This window comes from Oncorhynchus masou, chromosome 27 (genome assembly GCF_036934945.1).
Source record: "Oncorhynchus masou masou isolate Uvic2021 chromosome 27, UVic_Omas_1.1, whole genome shotgun sequence".
Classification (NCBI taxonomy): Eukaryota; Metazoa; Chordata; class Actinopteri; order Salmoniformes; family Salmonidae; genus Oncorhynchus; species Oncorhynchus masou.
The window spans coordinates 62,309,007-62,334,145 of NC_088238.1; the positions used below are offsets into that span (position 1 = coordinate 62,309,007).

The 25,139-nt window shown below is 46.0% G+C and overlaps 1 protein-coding gene across 1 annotated transcript in view; it reads left to right on the top strand.

Moving 5' to 3' along the window:
* The first annotated feature begins 1,662 nt into the window (after positions 1-1,662).
* dachb (dachshund b) overlaps positions 1,663-25,139 on the top strand; it is a 65,065-nt gene continuing 41,588 nt past the window's right edge. The window contains exon 1 of the mRNA XM_064940834.1: positions 1,663-2,294. Within this exon, the coding sequence (XP_064796906.1) occupies positions 1,726-2,294 (569 nt within the window). The 5' untranslated portion in view covers positions 1,663-1,725. The remainder of the gene's footprint in view (positions 2,295-25,139) is intronic.

The following is a 25,139-nucleotide window of genomic DNA, read 5'->3' on the forward strand; positions in this document are numbered from 1 at the left end:
GGTACCTGGGTTACCAGAGAGTTCCATGTAGTCATGGTACCTGGGTTACCAGAGAGTTCCATGTAGTCATGGTACCTGGGTTACCAGAGAGTTCCATGTAGTCATGGTACCTGGGTTACCAGAGACTTCCATGTAGTCATGGTACCTGGATTACCAGAGAGTTCCATGTAGTCATGGTATCTGGGTTACCAGAGAGTTTTATTTAATGCCTTGTGTTTCCCAGCCTCTGCTCTGGACCTGGGGACAGTGAAGAGACCTCTGGTTGCATGTCTTGTGTTGTACTGATGAGTGTCTGAACTGTGAAGAGACCTCTGGTTGCATGTCTTGTGTTGTACTGATGAGTGTCTGAACTGTGAAGAGACCTCTGGTTGCATGTCTTGTGTTGTATAGATGAGTGTCTGAGCTGTGAAGAGACCTCTGGTTGCATGTCTTGTGTTGTACAGATGAGTGTCTGAGCTGTGAAGAGACCTCTGGTTGCATGTCTTGTGTTGTATAGATGAGTGTCTGAACTGTGAAGAGACCTCTGGTTGCATGTCTTGTACTGTCCGAACTGTGTGCCAAATGCTTAAATAGACAGTTCGGTACCTTCAACACACCGATACCTTGCACAAAGAGCTACCCCGCCATATACAGGGGGTACCGGTACTATAGCCTCATTATTGTTATTGTGTCACCTTTTTTTATTTATTATTATTATTATTATTATTTTTTACATTAGTTTATTTTGTAAATATTTTCTATTTTCTTAAAACGGCATTGTTGGTTAATGACTTGTTAGTAAGCATTTCACTGTAAGGTCTACTACAACTGTTGTATTCAGCATTTCACTGTGAGGTCTACTACACCTGTTGTATTCAGCATTTCACTGTGAGGTCTACTACACCTGTTCTATTCAGTATTTCACTGTGAGGTCTAATACACCTGTTGTATTCAGCATTTCACTGTAAGGTCTCCTACACCTGTTGTATTCAGCATTTCACTGTAAGGTCTAGTACACCTGTTGTATTCAGCATTTCACTGTAAGTTCTACTACACCTGTTGTATTCAGCATTTCACTGTAAGGTCTACTACACCTGTTGTATTCGGCATCTCACTGTAAGGTCTACTACACCTGTTGTATTCAGCATTTCACTGTAAGGTCTACTACACCTGTTGTATTCAGCATTTCACTGTAAGGTCTACTACACCTGTTGTATTCAGCATTTCACTGTAAGGTCTACTACACCTGTTGTATTCGGCATCTCACTGTAAGGTCTACTACACCTGTTGTATTCAGCATTTCACTGTGAGGTCTACTACACCTGTTGTATTCAGCATTTCACTGTAAGGTCTACTACACCTGTTGTATTCAGTATTTTACTGTGAGGTCTAATACACCTGTTGTATTCAGCATTTCACTGTAAGGTCTACTACACCTGTTGTATTCAGTATTTTACTGTGAGGTCTACACCACCTGTTGTAATCAGTATTTCACGGTAAATTCTACCTACACCTGTTGTATTCGGCGCATGTAACTAATACAATGTGATTGGATCAATGATATCAGCAGCTGCGCTCTCTAGCACATTGATTGGTCGAGTAGGCGGGTCTTCTTACTCTGTGGCTGTGGTAACTAGTGACGACCAGGGTAGAGCGTGGGAAACCGAGAGCAAAGCACAGAGAGAGTGAGGAGAGGACCGAGAACAAATAAGCGCCAGTGAGAGAGAACAACAAGTGAAAGTGACCATGTCCACCACTATGGCCGTCCCGGCGACCCCTCCTGTCCTCTCACCCGGCTCAGGTGCACCTTCCTCCTTGGGAATATTCCGCTCCGACCCGATCTACACTGCCACAACCACCAGCCCTCATCCAGACTCCCCCTCCCCGCGGCGCGCCACCACCGGACTCCTCAACCCCTTCCTAACCGGGTCAGGAGTCCCATCCGGTGGCTTGGGATTCGCCAACACACCGGTTTTTCGAGATCGAGGAATTTCCACCACTACAACTACAACCACAACCAGTGAGTGCAGAATGGTGGATGTACACGGAGTAAAAGTTGCCTCTTTCAGCGTCGGAGGACAGGACGACTTGATTTGTCTACCCCAAGTTTTTGACCTCTTTCTAAAACATCTCGTCGGCGGGCTTCATACCGTTTACACTAAGCTGAAACGCCTGGATATTTGTCCGGTTGTGTGTACTGTGTCGCAGGTCCGGGTCCTGAGGGGTCTCGGTGCGATCCAACCGGGAGTCAACCGCTGCAAGCTCATCTCCAGGCGGGACTTCGAGGCGCTCTACACTGATTGCACCATTGCGAGGTAGGCTATGTTGAATTAAGTTTTATATTGTATGTTTACATTTATTTCTACGTTTGTATCTTCGATTATCGTTGTAAACTATTAGTAAATACCATGCGACCATGTGTTCAATATTAGTGGTGTAAATGACTAACGTTGATTAAGTAGTTTTTTTGGGGGGGAATCTGTACTTTACTATTTATATTTTTGACAACTATTACTTTAACTTCACAACATGACTAAATAAAATAATGTACTTTTTACTCCATACATTTTCTCAAACACCCAAAAGTACTCGTTACATTTTGAATGCTTATCAGGACAGGAGTGTGCCCCAGCCTATCCTGAAATAACAATCATTTAACATTTTGCAATCTGGTTTGCTTATTATTAGGAATTTGAAATGATTTATACTTTTACTTTTGATACTTAAGTATATTTTAGCAATTAAATTTACTTATGTATATTTCAAACCAAATACGTTTAGACTTTTACTCAAGTAGGATTTTACTGGGTGGTTTCCACTTTTACTTGAATCATTTTTCAATAAGATATCTTTACTTTTACTCAAGTATGACAATTGAGTACTTTTTTTCACTACTGTTCAATATAAAATAGGATGTGCCAGCATGAGCTGACTATATTCCACTTCATGGAGAATTCAGTTTCTGATGAACTGTGGAACAGAGACCAGGTTTTGTGGAATTCAACTCCAACTACATTGATTTGCATAAGGTCACTACTTAAACATTTTTTTTTAAATTATGAAACGCTTACCATGTTCCTATGTTTGTCCTCTGTAGTTGCGTGCCTTTCTATATTTGATGAAATCTATACCCTTTCCAATAAACATTAATCAAATACACCCACCGACTTTTTCCTTGTTGAGTTCGATTGGCACATGCCCATTTGCAGGAAAAAGCTGTTTGATGGTGTTTGACCAAGACAAAATTCAACAAAACACACTGAAAACTGAGCATTCAATGTTGACACAAGTGGTTATATAAACAAACCGAAACATAGTACTTTATCTTTAGCCTGAACTTGATTTTTTAAAATCCTAAATAAAGAACTTAATTCTACAATATGTAACTTTTTGGGGGCGACCTGACCAAATTCACGTAGAAATGTGTGTTATAGATCTGTCATTCTCATTGAAAGCCAGTCTAAGAAGCCGTAGATCTGTTCTATGTGTTATAGATCTGTCATTCTCATTGAAAGACAGTCTAAGAAGCCGTAGATCTGTTCTATGTGTACTATTTCTATGCTTGACGTTTAAAAAAAAATTGTTTCGGTTTTGTACACCAGCTTCAAACAGCTGAAAATAGTATATTTATGGTTAGGGAAAATATATTTCACAGCGGTTTAGATGGTTCAATGATTCTTTACACTATATTTGCTTGTTTTTTTTGTCACATAAACTGGAATTGGGCAAACTATTAGAATGTTAGCAACCAGGAAATGACGGAGAGATTTCTGCACCGTGCATGCTATTTAGGTCCATCTTGAACGTGATGTTTGCATACATAAACTTAACAGGCCCAAATAAACGTTTATCTCATGACAGTCATAATTCTCTCCACTTGTTTTTACCAGGACAGTTGTCGTCCTTCCACGCACGCACGCACGCACACACACCAACACACACACACAGACAGGCAGACGGAGAGAAACGGATTTGTCAGTTCTAGTTAATAATTTGAAACACAGTCGAGGTCCACTGTGCTGCAGCGTGTGGATTCCACAGGCCACAGTTTTGTAATGCCTGTCTCATCCCTTCTCTCATCTCTCCTATGTTATTTTCATGCTTGTGAAGAAAGCCCTGGATTGATTCCTTGGTTCGCATCATATTATTGTTGTTGAATTTTTCAATGTAAATCATTTTTTAGGGATTCACAATATATCAGTGAACATATCGGCCCGATACAGATGTTGGCATTTTTAGCTAATATCGCCCGATGTCTAGTTTCTAAATCTAAACCTATTAAAGCCAAGATAATGGAATTCACTGCCTGTCACGGTTCATGAATCCACTGCCTCCGTCTCTCTTTCTCTCTCTCCAGTGTTTGTGTGGGCGTGGTTTCCCAATCTCGGCCTGATTGTCTGCGCCAGCTGGAACCACTTATCTTCCCTTTATATGTTCTGTTACCAGTGTTTCTTGTTGTCAGATCGTTGTTTCTTCTCTGAGGTTGTGTCGTGTGTCCGTGCTCTTCTCTTGTGTGGATTATCTGCTGTGCTCCTTCCTACTCATCTGGACACACTCCCCTGGTTTTCTCAGCACGTTATGATCAGAAGATGCGCCCGAGTTCCTGGGTCGGATTCCTTCTGAGTACAGTCTGTCTGTCATGTTGCTGCTGTGAACTACATTCATTAAAACCATCGTTGCTTGCATCTTGCATCCGCCTCTGTGTTGTAACAGAACGATCTGACCAGACCATGGATGCAGCGAGTTCAACGAGTCTGACCGAATTCCTTTCCCGCAGTATCACGAGAATGGATCAACAAGAGGAGAACATCTCCAGCACAGGTCGTGCAGTACAAGCCCTTTCGACGCAGGTATCCCAGCTGACCCAACAATTGCAACATCTGAGGGGTTCCGCTGCGCCACCTACACCGGCAGTTCAACCCGCCCCGCCAGAGCCGGATTCCCAGCTAGAGCCACGGCTACCGACACCAGAGGGTTATTCAGGTGATCCTGACTATTGCAGAGCCTTTCTTACGAGATGTTCCATGCATTTCTCGTTGCAGCCACGGACCTTCAACCGTGAACAGTCTAAGGTAGCATTCGTACTCACACTGCTATCAGGCAAAGCGTCTCTCTGGGGAACGGCGGTGTGGGCGAACCAGGACCCATGCTGCACCTCTTTCCAGACACTCTCCGAGGAGATGAGAAGGGTCTTCGATCGGGCCGTGGTGGGTAGGGAGACGGCCAGACTACTCGCTGACCTTCGCCAAGGAGACCATTCAGTATCGGAATACTCCATCCAATTCCGCACTCTGGCCGCTGAGTGTCAGTGGAACGAGGAGGCGCAGTGGGACATGTTCCTGCATGGGCTGGAGGACCGGATCCAGAAGGAGATTTATGTTCTGGACCTTCCCAGGAGTTTAAATGGACTAGTGGAACTAGCCCTGAGGGTCGACGCTCGTCTGAGTCGTATTGGCCGCCGAGCATGCCCTAACAGACCGTATAACGACACGGAGGTCTGGCATGCCAGCGTCGGGAACACGGCCAGTTCAGCCTCCGCTCACGAACCCATGCAGCTGGGGAGAGCTCGCCTCTCCCGGGAAGAGAGGGAGAGGCGGAGATCCCAAGGACTCTGTCTCTACTGTGGTAGAGCGGGCCACTTTATCCACTCCTGCCCGGTAAAAGATCAGGCCCGGTAGTAAACATGAGGCTACTATCGGGTGGTGTCACCACAGAGAAGACCTCATCATCTACTCTCCTCCCGGTAAGACTAAGATGGGCCACCCACACGCACGACACCCAAGCCTTACTGGACTCAGGAGCAGAGGGTAATTTCATGGACTTCAAGCTCGCTCACAAACTCCAGATCCCTATCACCTCACTCACGCACAAGATATCCGTCAACGCTCTCAATGGTCAAGAACTCCCCAACATTTCTCACACCACTGAACCTATCACACTCATCACTTCTGGCAATCACACTGAGACACTATCATTCCTACTCATGGACTCACCCCTTGCACCATTAGTTCTCGGCCACCCTTGGCTCACCCAACACAACCCCAGAGTTGACTGGGGTCATAACTCTATATCCATGTGGAGTAACAAGTGTCTTGAGTCCTGTTTAGTGTCTGCTTGTTCGTCTGTGTCTGATTCTGTGTTTCTAGAGGAGGCAGTGGATTTGTCTAACGTGCCCGTTGAATACCTCGACCTGAAGGAGGTGTTCAGTAAGTCCCGTGCTGCTTCCCTTCCTCCGCATCGTCCCTATGACTGTGCAATAGAATTATTGCCAGGTGAGTCTCCGCCTAAAGGCAAGTTATATTCACTTTCTGTTCCTGAGAGGGAGGCTATGGAGAGATACATCTCTGGTTCTCTGGCATCTAAATTCATTCGTCCTTCCTCTTCTCCAGCGGGGCGGGGTTCTTCTTTGTGGGGAAGAAGGACGGATCTCTGCGTCCTTGCATTGATTACCGTGGGTTGAATAACATCACAGTGAAGAATACCTATCCCTTACCGTTGATGTCCTCCGCCTTTGAAAGGTTACAGGGAGCATCCGTGTTCACTAAGTTGGATTTACGTAATGCATATCATTTGGTTCGCATAAGGGAGGGGGACGAATGGAAGACCGCGTTTAACACCCCCAGAGGGCACTTCGAATATTTGGTCATGCCTTTTGGGCTATCCAACTCCCCAGCGGTTTTCCAGGCACTCGTCAATGACGTGCTGAGAGATATGATTGATCAGTTCATATATGTTTACCTGGATGACATACTGATTTTTTCTTCTTCTCTCCAGGAACACGCTCAACACGTCAGACGAGTGCTTCAGAGGTTGCTGGAGAATGGACTTTTTGTCAAGGCGGAGAAATGCATTTTTCATGCACAATCCGTTCCATTCCTAGGTTACATCGTCTCGACTGAAGGTATTCGCATGGATCCCGACAAGGTTAAGGCTGTGGTGGATTGGCCAAGCCCAGATTCCCGTAAGGCCCTACAGAGGTTTCTGGGATTCGCCAATTTCTACCGGCGTTTCGTTCGCAACTTTAGCCAGATAGTCGCTCCTCTTACCGCCTTAACCTCTCCCAGAGTGACGTTCAGGTGGTCCGATACAGCCGAGGCTGCATTCGCCAAACTCAAGAGCCGCTTTGTTTCGGCTCCTATCCTCATAGCTCCCGATCCCTCGCGTCAGTTCGTGGTGGAGGTGGACGCTTCAGAGGTGGGGGTAGGTGCGGTACTTTCCCAACGTTCCTCTTCTGACGACAAGATGCACCCTTGCGCGTTCCTTTCCCATCGGTTATCACCTGCGGAACGCAACTACGACATTGGCAACAGAGAGTTGTTGGCAGTGAAGTTAGCACTGGAGGAGTGGCGCCATTGGTTAGAGGGTTCGGGGTACCTTTTATAGTTTGGACCGATCACAAGAATTTGGAGTATATCAGAACCGCCAAGCGACTCAACTCCAGGCAGGCGCGGTGGGCACTCTTTTTCGGACGTTTGACTTCTCTCTCTCGTATCGCCCGGGTTCCAAGAATGTCAAACCCGATTCCCTTTCTCGCATTTTTGACCATTCCGAACGCCCATCCACTCCCGAGTGCATCCTACCCGGGACCCTAGTGGTCTCCACACTCACATGGGAGGTTGAATCGAGGGTCAAAACGGCCTTAGAGGGGGTCACGCCTCCGCCCGGTTGCCCGCCTAATCGGTTGTTTGTGCCGGAGGGTGTCGGTCCGATGTTATTCGGTGGGGGCACTGCTCCAACGTAGCGTGTCATCCAGGAGTCAGCCGCACTAGCTTTTTGGTTAAGCAACGCTTTTGGTGGCCATTGATGGCTCGTGACATTCACAGTTTTGTCTTGGCCTGCTCGGTTTGTGCCACTGGGAAGACTTCTAATCGACCCCCAGATGGGTTACTCCAACCGCTGTCGGTCCCTTCGAGACCCTGGTCCCACATCGCGCTAGATTTTGTTACCGGCCTCCCGCCCTCCCAGGGCAAGACGGTTGTTTTGACCGTGGTGGACCGGTTCTCGAAGGCGGCTCATTTTATTCCCTTGCCTAAATTACCATCTGCCAAGGAGACAGCGGTAACTGTCGTGGATCACGTCTTTCGCTTACATGGCCTGCCGATGGACGTAGTTTCTGACCGGGGCCCCAATTTGTGTCCAAGTTTTGGCAAGAGTTTTGTAGGTTACTGGGAGCGAGTGTCAGCCTGTCTTCAGGGTTTCATCCCCAGAGCAACGGTCAAACGGAGAGGGCCAACCAAGATTTGGAGAGAGTGTTGCGATGTTTGGTTTCTAAGAATCCCTCTTCCTGGAGTCAACAACTCTCTATGGTTGAGTACGCTCACAATTCGTTGCCAGTGGCAGCCACGGGTCTCTCTCCGTTTGAGTGTAGTTTAGGTTACCAGCCACCTATCTTTCCCAGTACGGAGTCCGAGGTCACTGTTCCCTCCGCTCACGCTTTCATCCAGAGGTGCCGTCACGCATGGAGCAGAGCCCGTGAGACTCTTCTCCGGGTGGGGGCGCGCACCAAGGCTAAGGCCGATCGCCACCGGTCGAAGCCTCCGGTATACGTCGTTGGCCAAAGAGTGTGGCTTTCTACTAAGAACATTCCACTCCGATCCGTTTCGAACAAGCTTGCCCCCAAATTTATCGGCCCGTTCAGAGTCACCAGGATCATTAGTCCGGTGGCGGTCCGGCTCAAGCTTCCTCCGGCGTATAGGAGAATTCATCCTACCTTTCATGTGTCTAAAATAAAACCTGTGTTTCAGGCACGCATTAACCCGCCGGTCCCGGTTCCCCCGCCGCCACGACTTGTTGATGGGGAGACCACCTTTTCTGTCAATCGTATTTTGGACTCTAGAAGGAGGGGACGCGGATTCCAGTACCTGGTGGACTGGGAGGGTTACGGCCCGGAGGAGAGAAGTTGGGTACCTGCTAGGGACATTCTGGATCACTCCCTTATCGATGATTTCAATCGACAGGTAAATTCGCCTGGGAACGCCAAGAGGCGTTCCTAGGGGGGGGGGTATTGTCACGGTTCATGAATCCACTGCCTCCGTCTCTCTTTCTCTCTCTCCAGTGTTTGTGTGGGCGTGGTTTCCCAATCTCGGCCTGATTGTCTGCGCCAGCTGGAACCACTTATCTTCCCTTTATATGTTCTGTTACCAGTGTTTCTTGTTGTCAGATCGTTGTTTCTTCTCTGAGGTTGTGTCGTGTGTCCGTGCTCTTCTCTTGTGTGGATTATCTGCTGTGCTCCTTCCTACTCATCTGGACACACTCCCCTGGTTTTCTCAGCACGTTATGATCAGAAGATGCGCCCGAGTTCCTGGGTCGGATTCCTTCTGAGTACAGTCTGTCTGTCATGTTGCTGCTGTGAACTACATTCATTAAAACCATCGTTGCTTGCATCTTGCATCCGCCTCTGTGTTGTAACACTGCCCTTAACAATCAACCGTTCTCTGTCGTGGGTGATGTTGGCTTTCGCCGACCGGTCGAGCACCGGTACACATCACCAAATGCGCTATTTTTCAGATGTTGCCCTATTGGAGTTACACAGTAACAGCGTCACTGCTATTAGCTTCACGACATACTACCTAACGCCGTTTGGGTCTTTGAGTGTCAAAAAAGATACAGCAGCTCAAAAACAAAGAAGTCTGCAACACCGGCCACGAACGATGTGTTTACCGCAAATAAAGCATCAGTTGTAATTTGCAACTTCTGGGGTCGCTAGCTTTAGCTTGGTGCCTAGTTAGCTTTAGCTTTGTACCTAGTTAGCTTTAGCTTGGTACCTAGTTAGCTTTAGCTTGGTACCTAGTTAGCTTTAGCGTGGTGCCTAGTTAGCTTTAGCGTGGTGCCTAGCTAGCTTTAGCGTGGTGCCTAGCTAGCTTTAGCGTGGTGCCTAGCTAGCTTTAGCTTGGTGCCTAGCTAGCTTTAGCTTGGTGCCTAGCTAGCTTTCGCTTGGTGCCTAGCTAGCTTTCGCTTGGTACCTCACTATCACCAATACAACCAGCCTGAATACAATGACCATAGCACACAAATTATTGCATTTTTTTCTTGTCTATATTGAATAAATAATTTAAACATTCACAGTGTAGGTTGGAAAAAGGTATGTGAACCCCCCTAGTCTAATTACTTCTCCAAAAGCTAATTGGAGTCAGGAGTCAACCAACCTGGAGTCCAATCAATGAGATGAGATTGGAGATGTTGGTTAGAGCTGCCTTGCCCTATAAAAACACTCACAAAATTAGTTTTCTATTCTCAAGAAGCATTGCCTGATGTGAACCATGCCTCGAACAAAAGAGATCTCAGAAGACCTAAGATTAAGAATTGTTGACTTGCATAAAGCTGGAAAGGGTTATAAAAGTATCTCTAAAAGCCTTGATGTTCATCAGTCCAGGGTAAGACACATTGTCTATAAATGGAGAAAGTTCAACACTGTTGCTACTCTCCCTAGGAGTGGCCATCCTGCAAAGGTGACTGTAAGAGCACAGTGCAGAATGCTCAATGAGGTTAAGAAGAATCCTAGAGTGTCAGCTAAAGACTTACAGAAATCTCTGGAACATGCTAACATCTCTGGTGACAAGTCTATGATACGTAAAACACTAAACAAGAATGGTGTTCAAGGGAGGACACCACGGAAGAAGACACTGCTGTTAAAAAACCCCATTGCTGTACGTCTGAAGTTCGCAAAAGTGCACCTGGATGTTCCACAACGCTACTGTCAAAATATTCTGTGGACAGATGAAACTACAGTTGAGTTGTTTGGGAAGGAAGGAACACACAACAGAAGTCAATGTCGTAGTCAATCGATCGGTCATATAATAATACTATTGGCAAACTGGTTTATTTTATTATTTACAATCTGTATAAACTATGAGAATAGAAAGGTTCAGAACTTTTGTGAAACATCACAGCACAGTTAAATATATGGCAAATAGACATTCAATATGGAAGCTGTTGATAGATGGGAGGGGCTGAATGGAGCTGAAGGGTGGGACTGGATGGTGTTAAGAGAGATGGGAGGGGCTGAATGGAGCTGAAGGGTGGGACTGGATGGTGTTCAGAGAGATGGGAGGGGCTGAATGGAGCTGAAGGGTGGGACTGGATGGTGTTCAGAGAGATGGGAGGGGCTGAATGGAGCTGAAGGGTGGAACTGGATGGTGTTAAGAGAGATGGGAGGGGCTGAATGGAGCTGAAGGGTGGGACTGGATGGTGTTCAGAGAGATGGGAGGGGCTGAATGGAGCTGAAGGGTGGGACTGGATGGTGTTAAGAGATAGATGGGAGGGGCTGAATGGAGCTGAAGGGACTGGATGGTGTTAAGAGATGGGAGGGGCTGAATGGAGCTGAGGGGTGGGACTGGATGGTTTTAAGAGATAGATGGGAGGGGCTGAATGGAGCTGAAGGGACTGGATGGTGTTGAGAGAGATGGGAGGGGCTGAATGGAGCTGAAGGGTGGGACTGGATGGTGTTAAGAGATAGATGGGAGGGGCTGAATGGAGCTGAAGGGTGGGACTGGATGCTGTTAAGAGATGGGAGGGGCTGAATGGAGCTGAAGGGTGGGACTGGATGCTGTTAAGAGATAGATGGGAGGGGCTGAATGGAGCTGAAGGATGGGACTGGATGCTGTTAAGAGATAGATGGGAGGGGCTGAATGGAGCTGAAGGATGGGACTGGATGGTGTTAAGAGAGATGGGAGGGGCTGAATGGAGCTGAAGGGTGGGACTGGATGCTGTTAAGAGATAGATGGGAGGGGCTGAATGGAGCTGAAGGGTGGGACTGGATGGTGTTAAGAGATAGATGGGAGGGGCTGAATGGAGCTGAAGGATGGGACTGGATGGTGTTAAGAGATAGATGGGAGGGGTTGAATTGAGCTGAAGGGTGGGACTGGATGGTGTTAAGAGAGATGGGAGGGGCTGAATGGAGCTGAAGGGTGGGACTGGATGGTGTTAAGAGATGGGAGGGGCTGAATGGAGCTGAAGGGTGGGACTGGATGGTGTTAAGAGAGATGGGAGGGGCTGAATGGAGCTGAAGGATGGGACTGGATGGTGTTAAGAGATGGGAGGGGCTGAATGGAGCTGAAGGGTGGGACTGGATGGTGTTGAGAGGTAGATGGGAGGGGCTGAATGGAGCTGAAGGGTGGGACTGGATGGTGTTGAGAGATCGATGGGAGGGGTTGAATGGAGCTGAAGGGTGGGACTGGATGGTGTTAAGAGATGGGAGGGGCTGAATGGAGCTGAAGGGTGGGATTAAAACAACAAGATAACAAATGTAAAACATATATAGGTTCAGAACATTTGTGTAAGAAATAGATGGGAGGTGTTGAGGTTAGAGGAAGGAGTAAAAACAAACAAAAGTAACTATTGTAATATATACTGTGTCCATAAAATGTATATAGTACAGTGGGCAAAAAAAGAATTTTGTCAGTCACCAATTGTGCAAGTTCTCCCACTTAAAAAGATGAGAGAGGCCTGTAATTTTCATCATAGGTACACTTCAACTATGACATACAAAATGAGGGAAAAAATCCAGAAAATCACATTGTAGGATGTTTGATGAATTTATTTGCAAATTATGGTGGAAAATAAGTATTAAATAAATACTTTAATTTTTTTTTATAAATACTTTTTTGCTCCACTGTATGTATAAATTGGAAGTAGAAGCCTCAGCATTGTTGTGCCCTAGTTTACTCCAATTAGGGGAGGGGAGGTGGGATGAGAAAGTAAGAAAGAAAAATATATAAAAAAATGTATTTTTATATGTTGGAAAAGCATTCCAGGTGATGCTGGTTGAGAGAATTCCTGAGAATGAGCAATGAGCTGTTGCCCACTCTTAACTATGATGTGGGTGTGCCCCAAGGGTCAATATTAGGGCCCCTCCTGTTCAGCCTGTACATTAATGACCTGCCTTCTGTCTCTACTGGGTCTGTAGTTCAGCCTGTACATTAATGATCTGCCTTCTGTCTCTACTGGGTCTGTAGTTCAGATGTTTTCAGATGATACAGTGATATATGTACAAAGAACAAACAACAAGCTGCACCAGAACTCACTACTGTAACGGTCCAGGTTACATAGTGACTCACTACTGTAACGGTCCAGGTTACATAGTGACTCACTACAGTAACGGTCCAGGTTACATAGTGACTCACTACTGTAATGGTCCAGGTTACATAGTGACTCAGTGACTCACTACTGTAATGGTCCAGGTTACATAGTGACTCACTACAGTAACGGTCCAGGTTACATAGTGACTCACTACTGTAATGGTCCAGGTTACATAGTGACTCAGTGACTCACTACTGTAATGGTCCAGGTTACATAGTGACTCACTACTGTAATGGTCCAGGTTACATAGTGACTCACTACTGTAATGGTCCAGGGTACATAGTGACTCACTACTGTAATGGTCCAGGTTACACAGTGACTCACTACTGTAATGGTCCAGGTTACATAGTGACTCAGTGACTCACGACTGTAATGGTCCAGGTTACATAGTGACTCAGTGACTCACAACTGTAATGGTCCAGGTTACATAGTGACTCAGTTACTCACGACTGTAATGGTCCAGGTTACATAGTGACTCACTACTGTAATGGTCCAGGTTACATAGTGACTCAGTGACTCACGACTGTAATGGTCCAGGTTACATAGTGACTCACTACTGCAACGGTCCAGGGTACATAGTGACTCACTACTGTAACGGTCCAGGTTACATAGTGACTCACTACTGTAATGGTCCAGGTTACATAGTGACTCAGTGACTCACTACTGTAATGGTCCAGGTTACATAGTGACTCAGTGACTCACTACTGTAATGGTCCAGGTTACATAGTGACTCAGTGACTCACTACTGTAATGGTCCAGGTTACATAGTGACTCAGTGACTCACTACTGTAATGGTCCAGGTTACATAGTGACTCAGTGACTCACTACTGTAATGGTCCAGGTTACATAGTGACTCAGTGACTCACTATTGTAATGGTCCAGGTTAGATAGTGACTCAGTGACTCACTACTGTAATGGTCCAGGTTACACAGTGACTCACTACTGTAATGGTCCAGGTTACAAAGTGACTCAGTGACTCACTACTGTAATGGTCCAGGTTACATAGTGACTCAGTTACTCACGACTGTAATGGTCCAGGTTACATAGTGAATCACTACTGTAATGGTCCAGGTTACATAGTGAATCACTACTGTAATGGTCCAGGTTACATAGTGGCTCAGTGAATCACTACTGTAACGGTCCAGGTTACATAGTGGCTCAGTGACTCACTACTGTAACGGTCCAGGTTACATAGTGACTCACTACTGTAATGGTCCAGGTTACATAGTGAATCACTACTGTAATGGTCCAGGTTACATAGTGAATCACTACTGTAATGGTCCAGGTTACATAGTGACTCACTACTGTAATGGTCCAGGTTACATAGTGACTCACTACTGTAATGGTCCAGGTTACATAGTGACTCACTACTGTAATGGTCCAGGTTACAAAGTGACTCACTACTGTAATGGTCCAGGTTACATAGTGACTCACTACTGTAATGGTCCAGGTTACATAGTGACTCACTACTGTAACGGTCCAGGTTACATAGTGACTCACTACTGTAATGGTCCAGGTTACATAGTGACTCACTACTGTAATGGTCCAGGTTACATAGTGACTCAGTGACTCACTACTGTAATGGTCCAGGTTAAATAGTGACTCACTACTGTAATGGTCCAGGTTAGATAGTGACTCACTACTGTAATGGTCCAGGTTACAAAGTGACTCACTACTGTAATGGTCCAGGTTACATAGTGACTCACTACTGTAATGGTCCGGGTTACATAGTGACTCACTACTGTAACGGTCCGGGTTACATAGTGACTCAGTGACTCACGACTGTAATGGTCCAGGTTACATAGTGACTCACTACTGTAACGGTCCAGGTTACAAAGTGACTCACTACTGTAATGGTCCAGGTTAGATAGTGACTCAGTGACTCACTACTGTAATGGTCCAGGTTACATAGTGACTCACTACTGTAATGGTCCAGGTTACAAAGTGACTCACTACTGTAATGGTCCAGGTTACATAGTGACTCAGTGACTCACTACTGTAATGGTCCAGGTTACATAGTAGCTCACTACTGTAATGGTCCAGGTTACATAGTGACTCACTACTGTAATGGTCCAGGTTACATAGTGACTCACTACTGTAATGGTCCAGGTTAGATAGTGACTCAGTGACTCACTACTGTAATGGTCCAGGTTACATAGTGAATCACTACTGTAATGGTCCAGGTTACAAAGTGACTCACTACTGTAATGGTCCAGGTTACATAGTGACTCAGTGACTCACTACTGTAACGGTCCAGGTTACATAGTGACTCACTACTGTAATGGTCCAGGTTACATAGTGACTCACTACTGTAATGGTCCAGGTTACATAGTGACTCACTACTGTAATGGTCCAGGTTACATAGTAACTCACTACTGTAATGGTCCAGGTTACATAGTGACTCACTACTGTAATGGTCCAGGTTACATAGTGACTCGTGTTTGCATCTAAATGTGAAAAAAACTGTCTGCATGTTCTTCACAAAGAGGCCAACAGATGCTTCTGAGCCAGATGTCTATGTGTCAGGGGAGAAGCTCCAGGTGGTATCTGATGCTACTGAGCCAGATGTCTATGTGTCAGGGGAGAAGCTCCAGGTGGTATCTGATGCTACTGAACCAGATGTCTATGTGTCAGGGGAGAAGCTCCAGGTGGTATCTGATGCTACTGAGCCAGATGTCTATGTGTCTATGTGTCAGGGGAGAAGCTCCAGGTGGTATCTGATGCTACTGAGCCAGATGTCTGTGTGTCAGGGGAGAACCTCCAGGTGGTATCTGATGCTACTGAGCCAGCTGTCTGTGTGTCTATGTGTCAGGGGAGAAGCTCCAGGTGGTATCTGATGCTACTGAGCCAGATGTCTATGTGTCAGGGGAGAAGCTCCAGGTGGTATCTGATGCTACTGAGCCAGATGTCTGTGTGTCTATGTGTCAGGGGAGAAGCTCCAGGTGGTATCTGATGCTACTGAGCCAGATGTCTATATGTCAGGGGAGAAGCTCCAGGTGGTATCTGATGTTACTGAGTCAGATGTCTATGTGTCAGGGGAGAAGCTCCAGGTGGTATCTGATGCTACTGAGCCAGATGTCTATGTGTCAGGGGAGAAGCTCCAGCTGGTATCTGATGCTACTGAGCCAGCTGTCTGTGTGTCTATGTGTCAGGGGAGAAGCTCCAGCTGGTATCTGATGCTACTGAGCCAGATGTCTATGTGTCAGGGGAGAAGCTCCAGGTGGTATCTGATGCTACTGAGCCAGATGTCTGTGTGTCAGGGGAGGAGCTCCAGGTGGTATCTGATGCTACTGAGCCAGATGTCTATGTGTCAGGGGAGAAGCTCCAGCTGGTATCTGATGCTACTGAGCCAGATGTCTATGTGTCAGGGGAGGAGCTCCAGGGTGGTATCTGATGCTACTGAGCCAGATGTCTGTGTGTCAGGGGAGAAGCTCCAGCTGGTATCTGATGCTACTGAGTCAGATGTCTATGTGTCAGGGGAGAAGCTCCAGGTGGTATCTGATGCTACTGAGCCAGATGTCTGTGTGTCAGGGGAGAAGCTCCAGGTGGTATCTGATGCTACTGAGCCAGATGTCTATGTGTCAGGGGAGAAGCTCCAGGTGGTATCTGATACTACTGAGCCAGATGTCTATGTGTCAGGGGAGAAGCTCCAGGTGGTATCTGATGCTACTGAGACAGATGTCTATGTGTCAGGGGAGAAGCTCCAGGTGGTATCTGATGCTACTGAACCAGATGTCTATGTGTCAGGGGAGGAGCTCCAGCTGGTATCTGATGCTACTGAACCAGATGTCTATGTGTCAGGGGAGAAGCTCCAGCTGGTATCTGATGCTACTGAGCCAGATGTCTGTGTGTCAGGGGAGAAGCTCCAGGTGGTATCTGATGCTACTGAACCAGATGTCTATGTGTCAGGGGAGAAGCTCCAGCTGGTATCTGATGCTACTGAGTCAGATGTCTATGTGTCAGGGGAGAAGCTCCAGGTGGTATCTGATGCTACTGAGCCAGATGTCTGTGTGTCAGGGGAGAAGCTCCAGGTGGTATCTGATGCTACTGAACCAGATGTCTATGTGTCAGGGGAGAAGCTCCAGGTGGTATCTGATGCTACTGAGCCAGATGTCTATGTGTCAGGGGAGGAGCTCCAGCTGGTATCTGATGCTACTGAGCCAGATGTCTATGTGTCAGGGGAGAAGCTCCCCTTGCTCTGTCTGTATGCTACGTCTTGCTAGTCCTATGTTGCTCTGTCTGTATGCTACGTCTTGCTAGTCCTATGTTGTTCTGTCTGTATGCTACGTGTTGCTAGTCCTATGCTGCTCTGTCTGTATGCTACGTCTTGCTTGTTCTATGTTGCTCTGTCTGTATGCTACGTGTTGCTTGTTCTATGTTGTTCTGTCTGTATGCTACGTGTTGCTTGTTCTATGTTGTTCTGTCTGTATGCTACGTCTTGCTTGTTCTATGTTGCTCTGTCTGTATGCTACGTATTGCTTGTTCTATGTTGCTCTGTCTGTATGCTACGTGTTGCTTGTCCTATGCTGCTCTGTCTGTATGCTACGTCTTGCTTGTTCTATGTTGCTCTGTCTGTATGCTACGTATTGCTTGTTCTATGTTGCTCTGTCTGTATGCTACGTCTTGTTCTATGTTGCTCTGTCTGTATGCTACGTCTTGCTTGTTCTATGTTGCTCTGTCTGTATGCTACGTCTTGCTTGTCCTATGTTGCTCTGCGTGTGCTCACTGCTCAATGATCTATCTATCTGCAATATTGAAGCTGATCTACTCCCTAAAAAAATTGAAAATAAAATAAATATAAATAATATAATAAATAAAAATGGTTTATTTTAATAATCAAATTAGTGACGCACCACATGATTAGGTGTCTGTCGCCACATATCCAGCATAGATTAGTTGGTATTTACTTGCCATCGTTTGTTTACATAATTTAGTGTAGTCCCAAATGGCATTCTATATTCCCTATGTAGAGCACTACTTTTGACCAGAGCCCTATCGGCCATTTAGGGTTGCAATCCCCTACACATTTTATGACCTCTTTTAATTTATTCTGTTTACGTAGGAAATAATGAAGAAAATAAACACTCTCTTTCTTTTCAGTGGCGGTAATGTCACCGTGTATGCACGTAGGCACTCAGGGAACACACACTGATCACGTCATGTCGTGTTCTTGAATAATAGTTAACGTTAACTAGCGCCCACGCGCACCCCGGGAGTGACATTCTGACATTAGTTAAGAAGAGAGAAGAAGAGGGGGTAGAAGAGAAGAGAAGGACATAGAAGAGAAGAAAAGAGAAGGACAGAGAAGAGAAGAGAAGGACAGAGAAGAAAAAGAGAAGGACAGAGAAGAGAAGAGAAGGACAGAGAAGAGAAGAGAAGGACAGAGAAGAGAAACCAGAGAAGAGAAGGACAGAGAAGAGAAGGACAGAGAAGAGAAGGACAGAGAAGAGAAGAGAAGGACAGGGTAGAGAAGAGAAGGACAGAGAAGAGAAGGACAGAGAAGAGAAGGACAGAGAAGAGGGGGACAGGGTAGAGAAGAGGGGGACAGGGTAGAGAAGAGGGGGACAGGGTAGAGAAGAGGGGGACAGGGTAGAGAAGAGGGGGACAGGGAAGAGAAGAGAAGAGGGGGACAGAGAAGAGGGGGACAGGGAAGATAAGAGAAGAGAAGAAGAGAAGGACAGAGAAGAAAAAGAGAAGGACAGAGAAGAGAAGGACAGAGAAGAGAAGGACAGAGAAGAGGACAGGGAAGAGAAGAGAAGGACGGAGAAGAGAAGAGAAGGGCAGAGAAGAGAAGAGAAGGACAGAGAAGAGAAGAGAAGGACAGAGAAGAGAAGGACAGAGAAGAGAAGAGAAGGACAGAGAAGAGAAGGACAGAGAAGAGAAGGACAGAGAAGAGAAAGACAGAGAAGAGAAGAGGGGGACAGGGAAGAGAAGAGAAGGACAGAGAAGAAAAAGAGAAGGACAGAGAATAGAAGAGAAGGACAGAGAAGAGAAGAGAAGGACAGAGATGAGAAGAGAAGGACAGAGAAGAGAAGCACAGGGAAGAGAAGGACAGGGAAGAGAAGAGAAGAGAAGGACAGAGAAGAGAAGGACAGGGTAGAGAAGAGGGGGACAGGGTAGAGAAGAGAAGAGAAGAGAAGGACAGAGAAGAGAAGAGAAGGACAGAGAAGAGAAGAGAAGGACAGAGAAGAGAAGGACAGAGAAGAGAAGAGGGGGACAGGGTAGAGAAGAGGGGGACAGAGAAGAGAAGAGGGGGACAGGGTAGAGCAGAGGGGGACAGGGTAGAGAAGAGGGGGACAGGGAAGAGAAGAGAAGAGGGGGACAGGGAAGAGAAGAGGGGGACAGGGAAGAGAAGGGGGACAGGGTAGAGAAGAGGGGGACAGGGAAGAGAAGAGAAGAGGGGGACAGGGAAGAGAAGAGAAGAGGGGGACAGGGAAGAAAAAGAGAAGGACAGAGAAGAGAAGAGAAGAGGGGGACAGGGAAGAGAAGAGGGGGACAGGGAAGAGAAGAGGGGGACAGGGTAGAGAAGAGGGGGACAGGGAAGAGAAGAGGGGGACAGGGAAGAAAAAGAGAAGGACAGAGAAGAGAAGAGAAGGACAGAGAAGAGAAGGACAGAGAAGAGGGGGACAGGGTAGAGAAGAGGGGGACAGGGTAGAGAAGAGGGGGACAGGGTAGAGAAGAGGGGGACAGGGTAGAGAAGGACAGAGAAGAGAAGAGAAGGACAGAGAAGAGAAGGACAGAGAAGAGAAGAGAAGGACAGAGAAGAGAAGGACAGAGAAGAGAAGAGAAGGACAGAGAAGAGAAGGACAGAGAAGAGAAGAGAAGGACAGAGAAGAGAAGGACAGAGAAGAGAAGGACAGAGAAGAGAAGGACAGAGAAGAGAAGGACAGAGAAGAGAAGGACAGGGTAGAGAAGAGGGGGACAGGGTAGAGAAGAGGGGGACAGGGTAGAGAAGAGAAGAGAAGGACAGAGAAGAGAAGGACGTAGAAGAGAAGAGAAGGACGTAGAAGAGAAGAGAATGACAGAGAAGAGAAGGACAGGGTAGAGAAGAGGGGGACAGGGTAGAGAAGAGGGGGACAGGGTAGAGAAGAGAAGAGAAGGACAGAGAAGAGAAGGACAGAGAAGAGGGGGACAGAGAAGAGAAGAGAAGGACAGGGTAGAGAAGAGGGGGACAGGGTAGAGAAGAGAAGAGAAGGACAGAGAAGAGAAGGACAGAGAAGAGAAGGACAGAGAAGAGAAGGACAGAGAAGAGGGGGACAGGGTAGAGAAGAGGGGGACAGGGTAGAGAAGAGGGGGACAGGGTAGAGAAGAGGGGGACAGGGTAGAGAAGAGGGGGACAGGGAAGAGAAGAGAAGAGGGGGACAGGGAAGAGAAGAGAAGAGGGGGACAGGGAAGAGAAGAGAAGAGAAGAGGGGGACAGGGAAGAGAAGAGAAGAGAAGAGGGGGACAGGGAAGAGAAGAGGGGGACAGGGTAGAGAAGAGGGGGACAGAGACAGTTAGAGAGAGAGAGAATTAGAGTTAAAGAGAGAGAATTAGAGAGTTAGTTAGAGAGAGAGAATTAGATAGTTAGTTAGAGAGAATTAGAGAGTTAGAAAGAGAGAATTAGAGTTAGAGAGAGAGCAGTAGAGAGAGTTAGAGAGAGAAGTAGAGTTAGAGAGAGAGAATTAGAGAGTTAGAGAGAGAGAGATAATTAGAGAGTTGGAGAGAGAGAAGTTGAGAGTTAGAGAGAGAGAAGTAGAGAGTTAGAGAGAGAGAGTTGTAGAGAGAGAGTTAGAGAGAGATAATTAGAGAGTTACAGAGAGTTAGAGAATTAGAGAGTTAGAGAGAGAAAATTAGAGAGTTAGAGAGAGAGAATTCCCATGCCAATAAAGCCCTTGAATTGAAATTGAATTGAGAGAGAGAATTAGAGAGTTAGAGAGAGAGAGAATTAGAGAGTTAGAGAGAGAGAATTAGAGAGTTAGAGATTGATTGTTTTATTCGTTTATTGCAATCACTTGTTCTTTTACTATTTTGGTGCCTGGGCTCATCAAACCACAAAACAAACTGCTAAATGACTTGGGGACTGACTGCACACACACACTGCACTTAGTAGACTGTCTGGAAACGTGCATTAAAGAGCCAAACATGTCTCCAGTCCTCCGTCAGTGAATCTGTCCTTCTCGTCCTCCTCCCCATTTCCTGGTGTTGGTGTAGAAGTAACAAAGGCTTGGGGTCAATTGCTGTCAATTCAGAGAGTAAAACCAATTCCAAATTATTCCTAATTGAAGAGATTTGTAATTTCAATATACTTCCTGAATTGAAATGGACTTTAACCCCGGAGAAACTGGTGTAAAATCTACCTATATATTATATATTATTATTATTATATTCATATTTGGTTTTAAAAATACTTAAATATATATAAGTTAATGTAATTGCTAAAATATACTTAAGTATCAAAAGTAAATAATTTAAAATTCCAAATATTAAGCTAACCGTATGGCACCATTTTCTTGTTAAAAAAAAATGTATTTATAAATGAATAGCCAGGGGTACACTGCAACACCATTTACAAAAGATGCATGTGTGTTTAGTGAGTCCTCCAGATCAGAGGCAGTAGGGATGACCAGGGATGTTCTCTGTTTAGTGAGTCCTCCAGATCAGAGGCAGTAGGGATGACCAGGGATGTTCTCTGTTTAGTGAGTCATCCAGATCAGAGACAGTAGGGCTGTTCTCTGTTTAGTGTGTAGGTAGGGATGTTCTCTGTTTAGTGAGTAGGTAGGGCTGTTGTCTGTTTAGTGAGTAGGTAGGGCTGTTGTCTGTTTAGTGAGTAGGTAGGGATGTTGTCTGTTTAGTGAGTAGGTAGCGATGTTCTCTGTCTAGTAAGTAGGTAGGGATGTTCTCTGTCTAGTGAGTAGGTAGGGATGTTCTCTGTTTAGTGAGTAGGTAGGGATGTTGTCTGTTTAGTGAGTAGGTAGGGATGTTGTCTGTTTAGTGAGTAGGTAGGGATGTTCTCTGTTTTGTGAGTAGGTAGGGCTGTTGTCTGTTTAGTGAGTAGGTAGGGATGTTGTCTGTTTAGTGAGTAGGTAGGGATGTTCTCTGTTTTGTGAGTAGGTAGGGCTGTTGTCTGTTTAGTGAGTAGGTAGGGGTGTTGTCTGTTTAGTGAGTAGGTAGGGATGTTGTCTGTTTAGTGAGTAGGTAGGGGTGTTGTCTGTTTAGTGAGTAGGTAGGGATGTTGTCTGTTTAGTGAGTAGGTAGGGATGTTGTCTGTTTAGTGAGTAGGTAGGGATGTTGTCTGTTTAGTGAGTAGGTAGGGATGTTCTCTGTTTTGTGAGTAGGTAGGGCTGTTGTCTGTTTAGTGAGTAGGTAGGGGTGTTGTCTGTTTAGTGAGTAGGTAGGGATGTTGTCTGTTTAGTGAGTAGGTAGGGATGTTGTCTGTTTAGTGAGTATGTAGGGATGTTCTCTGTTTAGTGAGTAGGTAGGGATGTTGTCTGTTTAGTGAGTAGGTAGGGATGTTGTCTGTTTAGTGAGTAAGTAGGGATGTTCTCTGTCTAGTGAGTAGGTAGGGATGTTCTCTGTCTAGTGAGTAGGTAGGGATGTTGTCTGTTTAGTGAGTAGGTAGGGATGTTCTCTGTCTAGTGAGTAGGTAGTGATGTTCTCTGTCTAGTGAGTAGGTAGGGATGTTCTCTGTTTAGTGAGCTGGTAGGGATGTTGTCTGTTTAGTGAGTAGGTAGGGATGTTGTCTGTTTAGTGAGTAGGTAGGGATGTTCTCTGTCTAGTGAGTAGGTAGGGATGTTGTCTGTTTAGTGAGTAGGTAGGGATGTTCTCTGTTTAGTGAGTAGGTAGGGATGTTCTCTGTTTAGTGAGTAGGTAGGGATGTTCTCTGTTTAGTGAGCTGGTAGGGATGTTGTCTGTTTAGTGAGTAGGTAGGGATGTTCTCTGTTTAGTGAGTAGGTACTGCTGTTCTCTGTTTAGTGAGTAGGTAGGGATGTTCTCTGTTTAGTGAGTAGGTAGGGATGTTGTCTGTTTAGTGAGTAGGTAGGGATGTTGTCTGTTTAGTGAGTAGGTAGGGATGTTCTCTGTTTAGTGAGTAGGTAGGGATGTTCTCTGTTTAGTGAGTAGGTAGGGATGTTCTCTGTTTAGTGAGTAGGTAGGGATGTTGTCTGTTTAGTGAGTAGGTAGGGATGTTCTCTGTTTAGTGAGTAGGTAGGGATGTTCTCTGTTTAGTGAGTAGGTAGGGATGTTCTCTGTTTAGTGAGTAGGTAGGGATGTGTTGAAGAAATTTGATTCCTGTTCATCAACCAATTTTATTTAAAACACTCTGCCCATTTCTAATAATTTGTAAGATACTTATTTACATGAAATGGAAAAAAGACCTCAAAATCAATCAATAGCGTTTATTCTCAAGAGTACTGATCATTGTACAATTTACATCAGGTTATATACTAAAAATGACGTCGCGGGTTTTATTCTGTCCTTCCGATACAATGGCAGTGTAGTTCACAAGCCTTCCCACATTTGTCACGGTCTTCCTCCTCTTCATCTGAAGAGGACCAATATGCAGCGTGGTATGTGTTCATCTTGATATTTAATAAAGAAAACACTGAACACTGAAACACACTATACAAAAACAATAAATATAATAACGACCGCGAAGCTATAATGAGAACTGTGCTGAACACAAGCAACTAACATAGACAATCACTCACAAGCAGACAGTGAAACCCAGGCTACCTAAGTATGATTCTCAATCAGAGACACCTAATGACACCTGCCTCTGATTGAGAACCATACTAGGCCGAAACATACAAATCCCCAAATCATAGAAAAACAAACATAGACTGCCCACCCCAACTCACGCCCTGACCATACTAAATAAATACAAAACAAAGGATATAAAGTTCAGAACGTGACAACATTGTCCACCACCTGTTAAATCATCTACTACTAGCCCAAGGTCTCTCCTCTCCCTGGGTAGAGACAGGATGTCCTGTAAGGAACACATTATTCCAGCCGGTCTGACGATAACGTCATTAGTTTCTAACAAGGAACAGACAGTCTTTGTTCTAATTCTTAATTAAAATTACACACATTACATTCAGCATTATGATTATAATAAGATTCATTCATTCTTACAGTAACATAGTAGTATTCTGTTTAGTTATAGTTCTGATTGAAATGTATACATAATTTAATCATTATTCATTAAAATCCCTTAACAGGAGGACCAGGGATGTTCTCTGTTTAGTGAGTCCTCCAGATCAGAGGCAGTAGGGATGACCAGGGATGTTCTCTGTTTAGTGAGTCCTCCAGATCAGAGGCGGTAGGGATGACCAGGTGTCAGGTTGTGCTGGTATAGAAGTCAGTTGCAGGAGAACGGAGAGTTGTGAACTTTAATTGGTAGAAGTAACAACAGACGGACACAACCGCGTCAAAACCACCCGGGTTCAACACAGTACCCACGGGAAAACCAACCGGGTTCAACACAGTACCCACAGAAAAAACCACCCGGGTTCAACACGGTACCCACGGGAAAACCACCCGGGTTCAACACGGTACCCACGGGAAAACCACCCGGGTTCAACACGGTACCCGGGGGAAAACCACCCGGGTTCAACACGGTATCCGGGGGAAAACCACCCGGGTTCAACACGATACCCGGGAAAACCACCCGGGTTCAACACGGTACCCGGGAAAACCACCGGGTTCAACACGGTACCCGGGGGAAACCACCCGGGTTCAACCACGGTTTAGGGAAACCACCCGGGTTCAACACGGTACCCGGGGAAAACCTCCCGGGTTCACACAGTACCAGGGGAAAACCACCCGGGTTCACACAGTACCAGTGAGTCCTCCAGGGAAAACCACCCGGTTCACACAGTACCAGGGGAAAACCACCCGGGTTCACACAGTACCAGGGGAAAACCACCCGGTTCACACAGTACCAGGGGAAAACCACCCGGGTTCACACAGTACCCGGGGAAAACCACCCGGGTTCACACAGTACCAGGGGGAAAACCACCCGGGTTCACACAGTACCTGGGGGAAAACCACCTGGGTTCAACACAGTACCTGGGGGAAAACCACCCGGGTTCAACACAGTA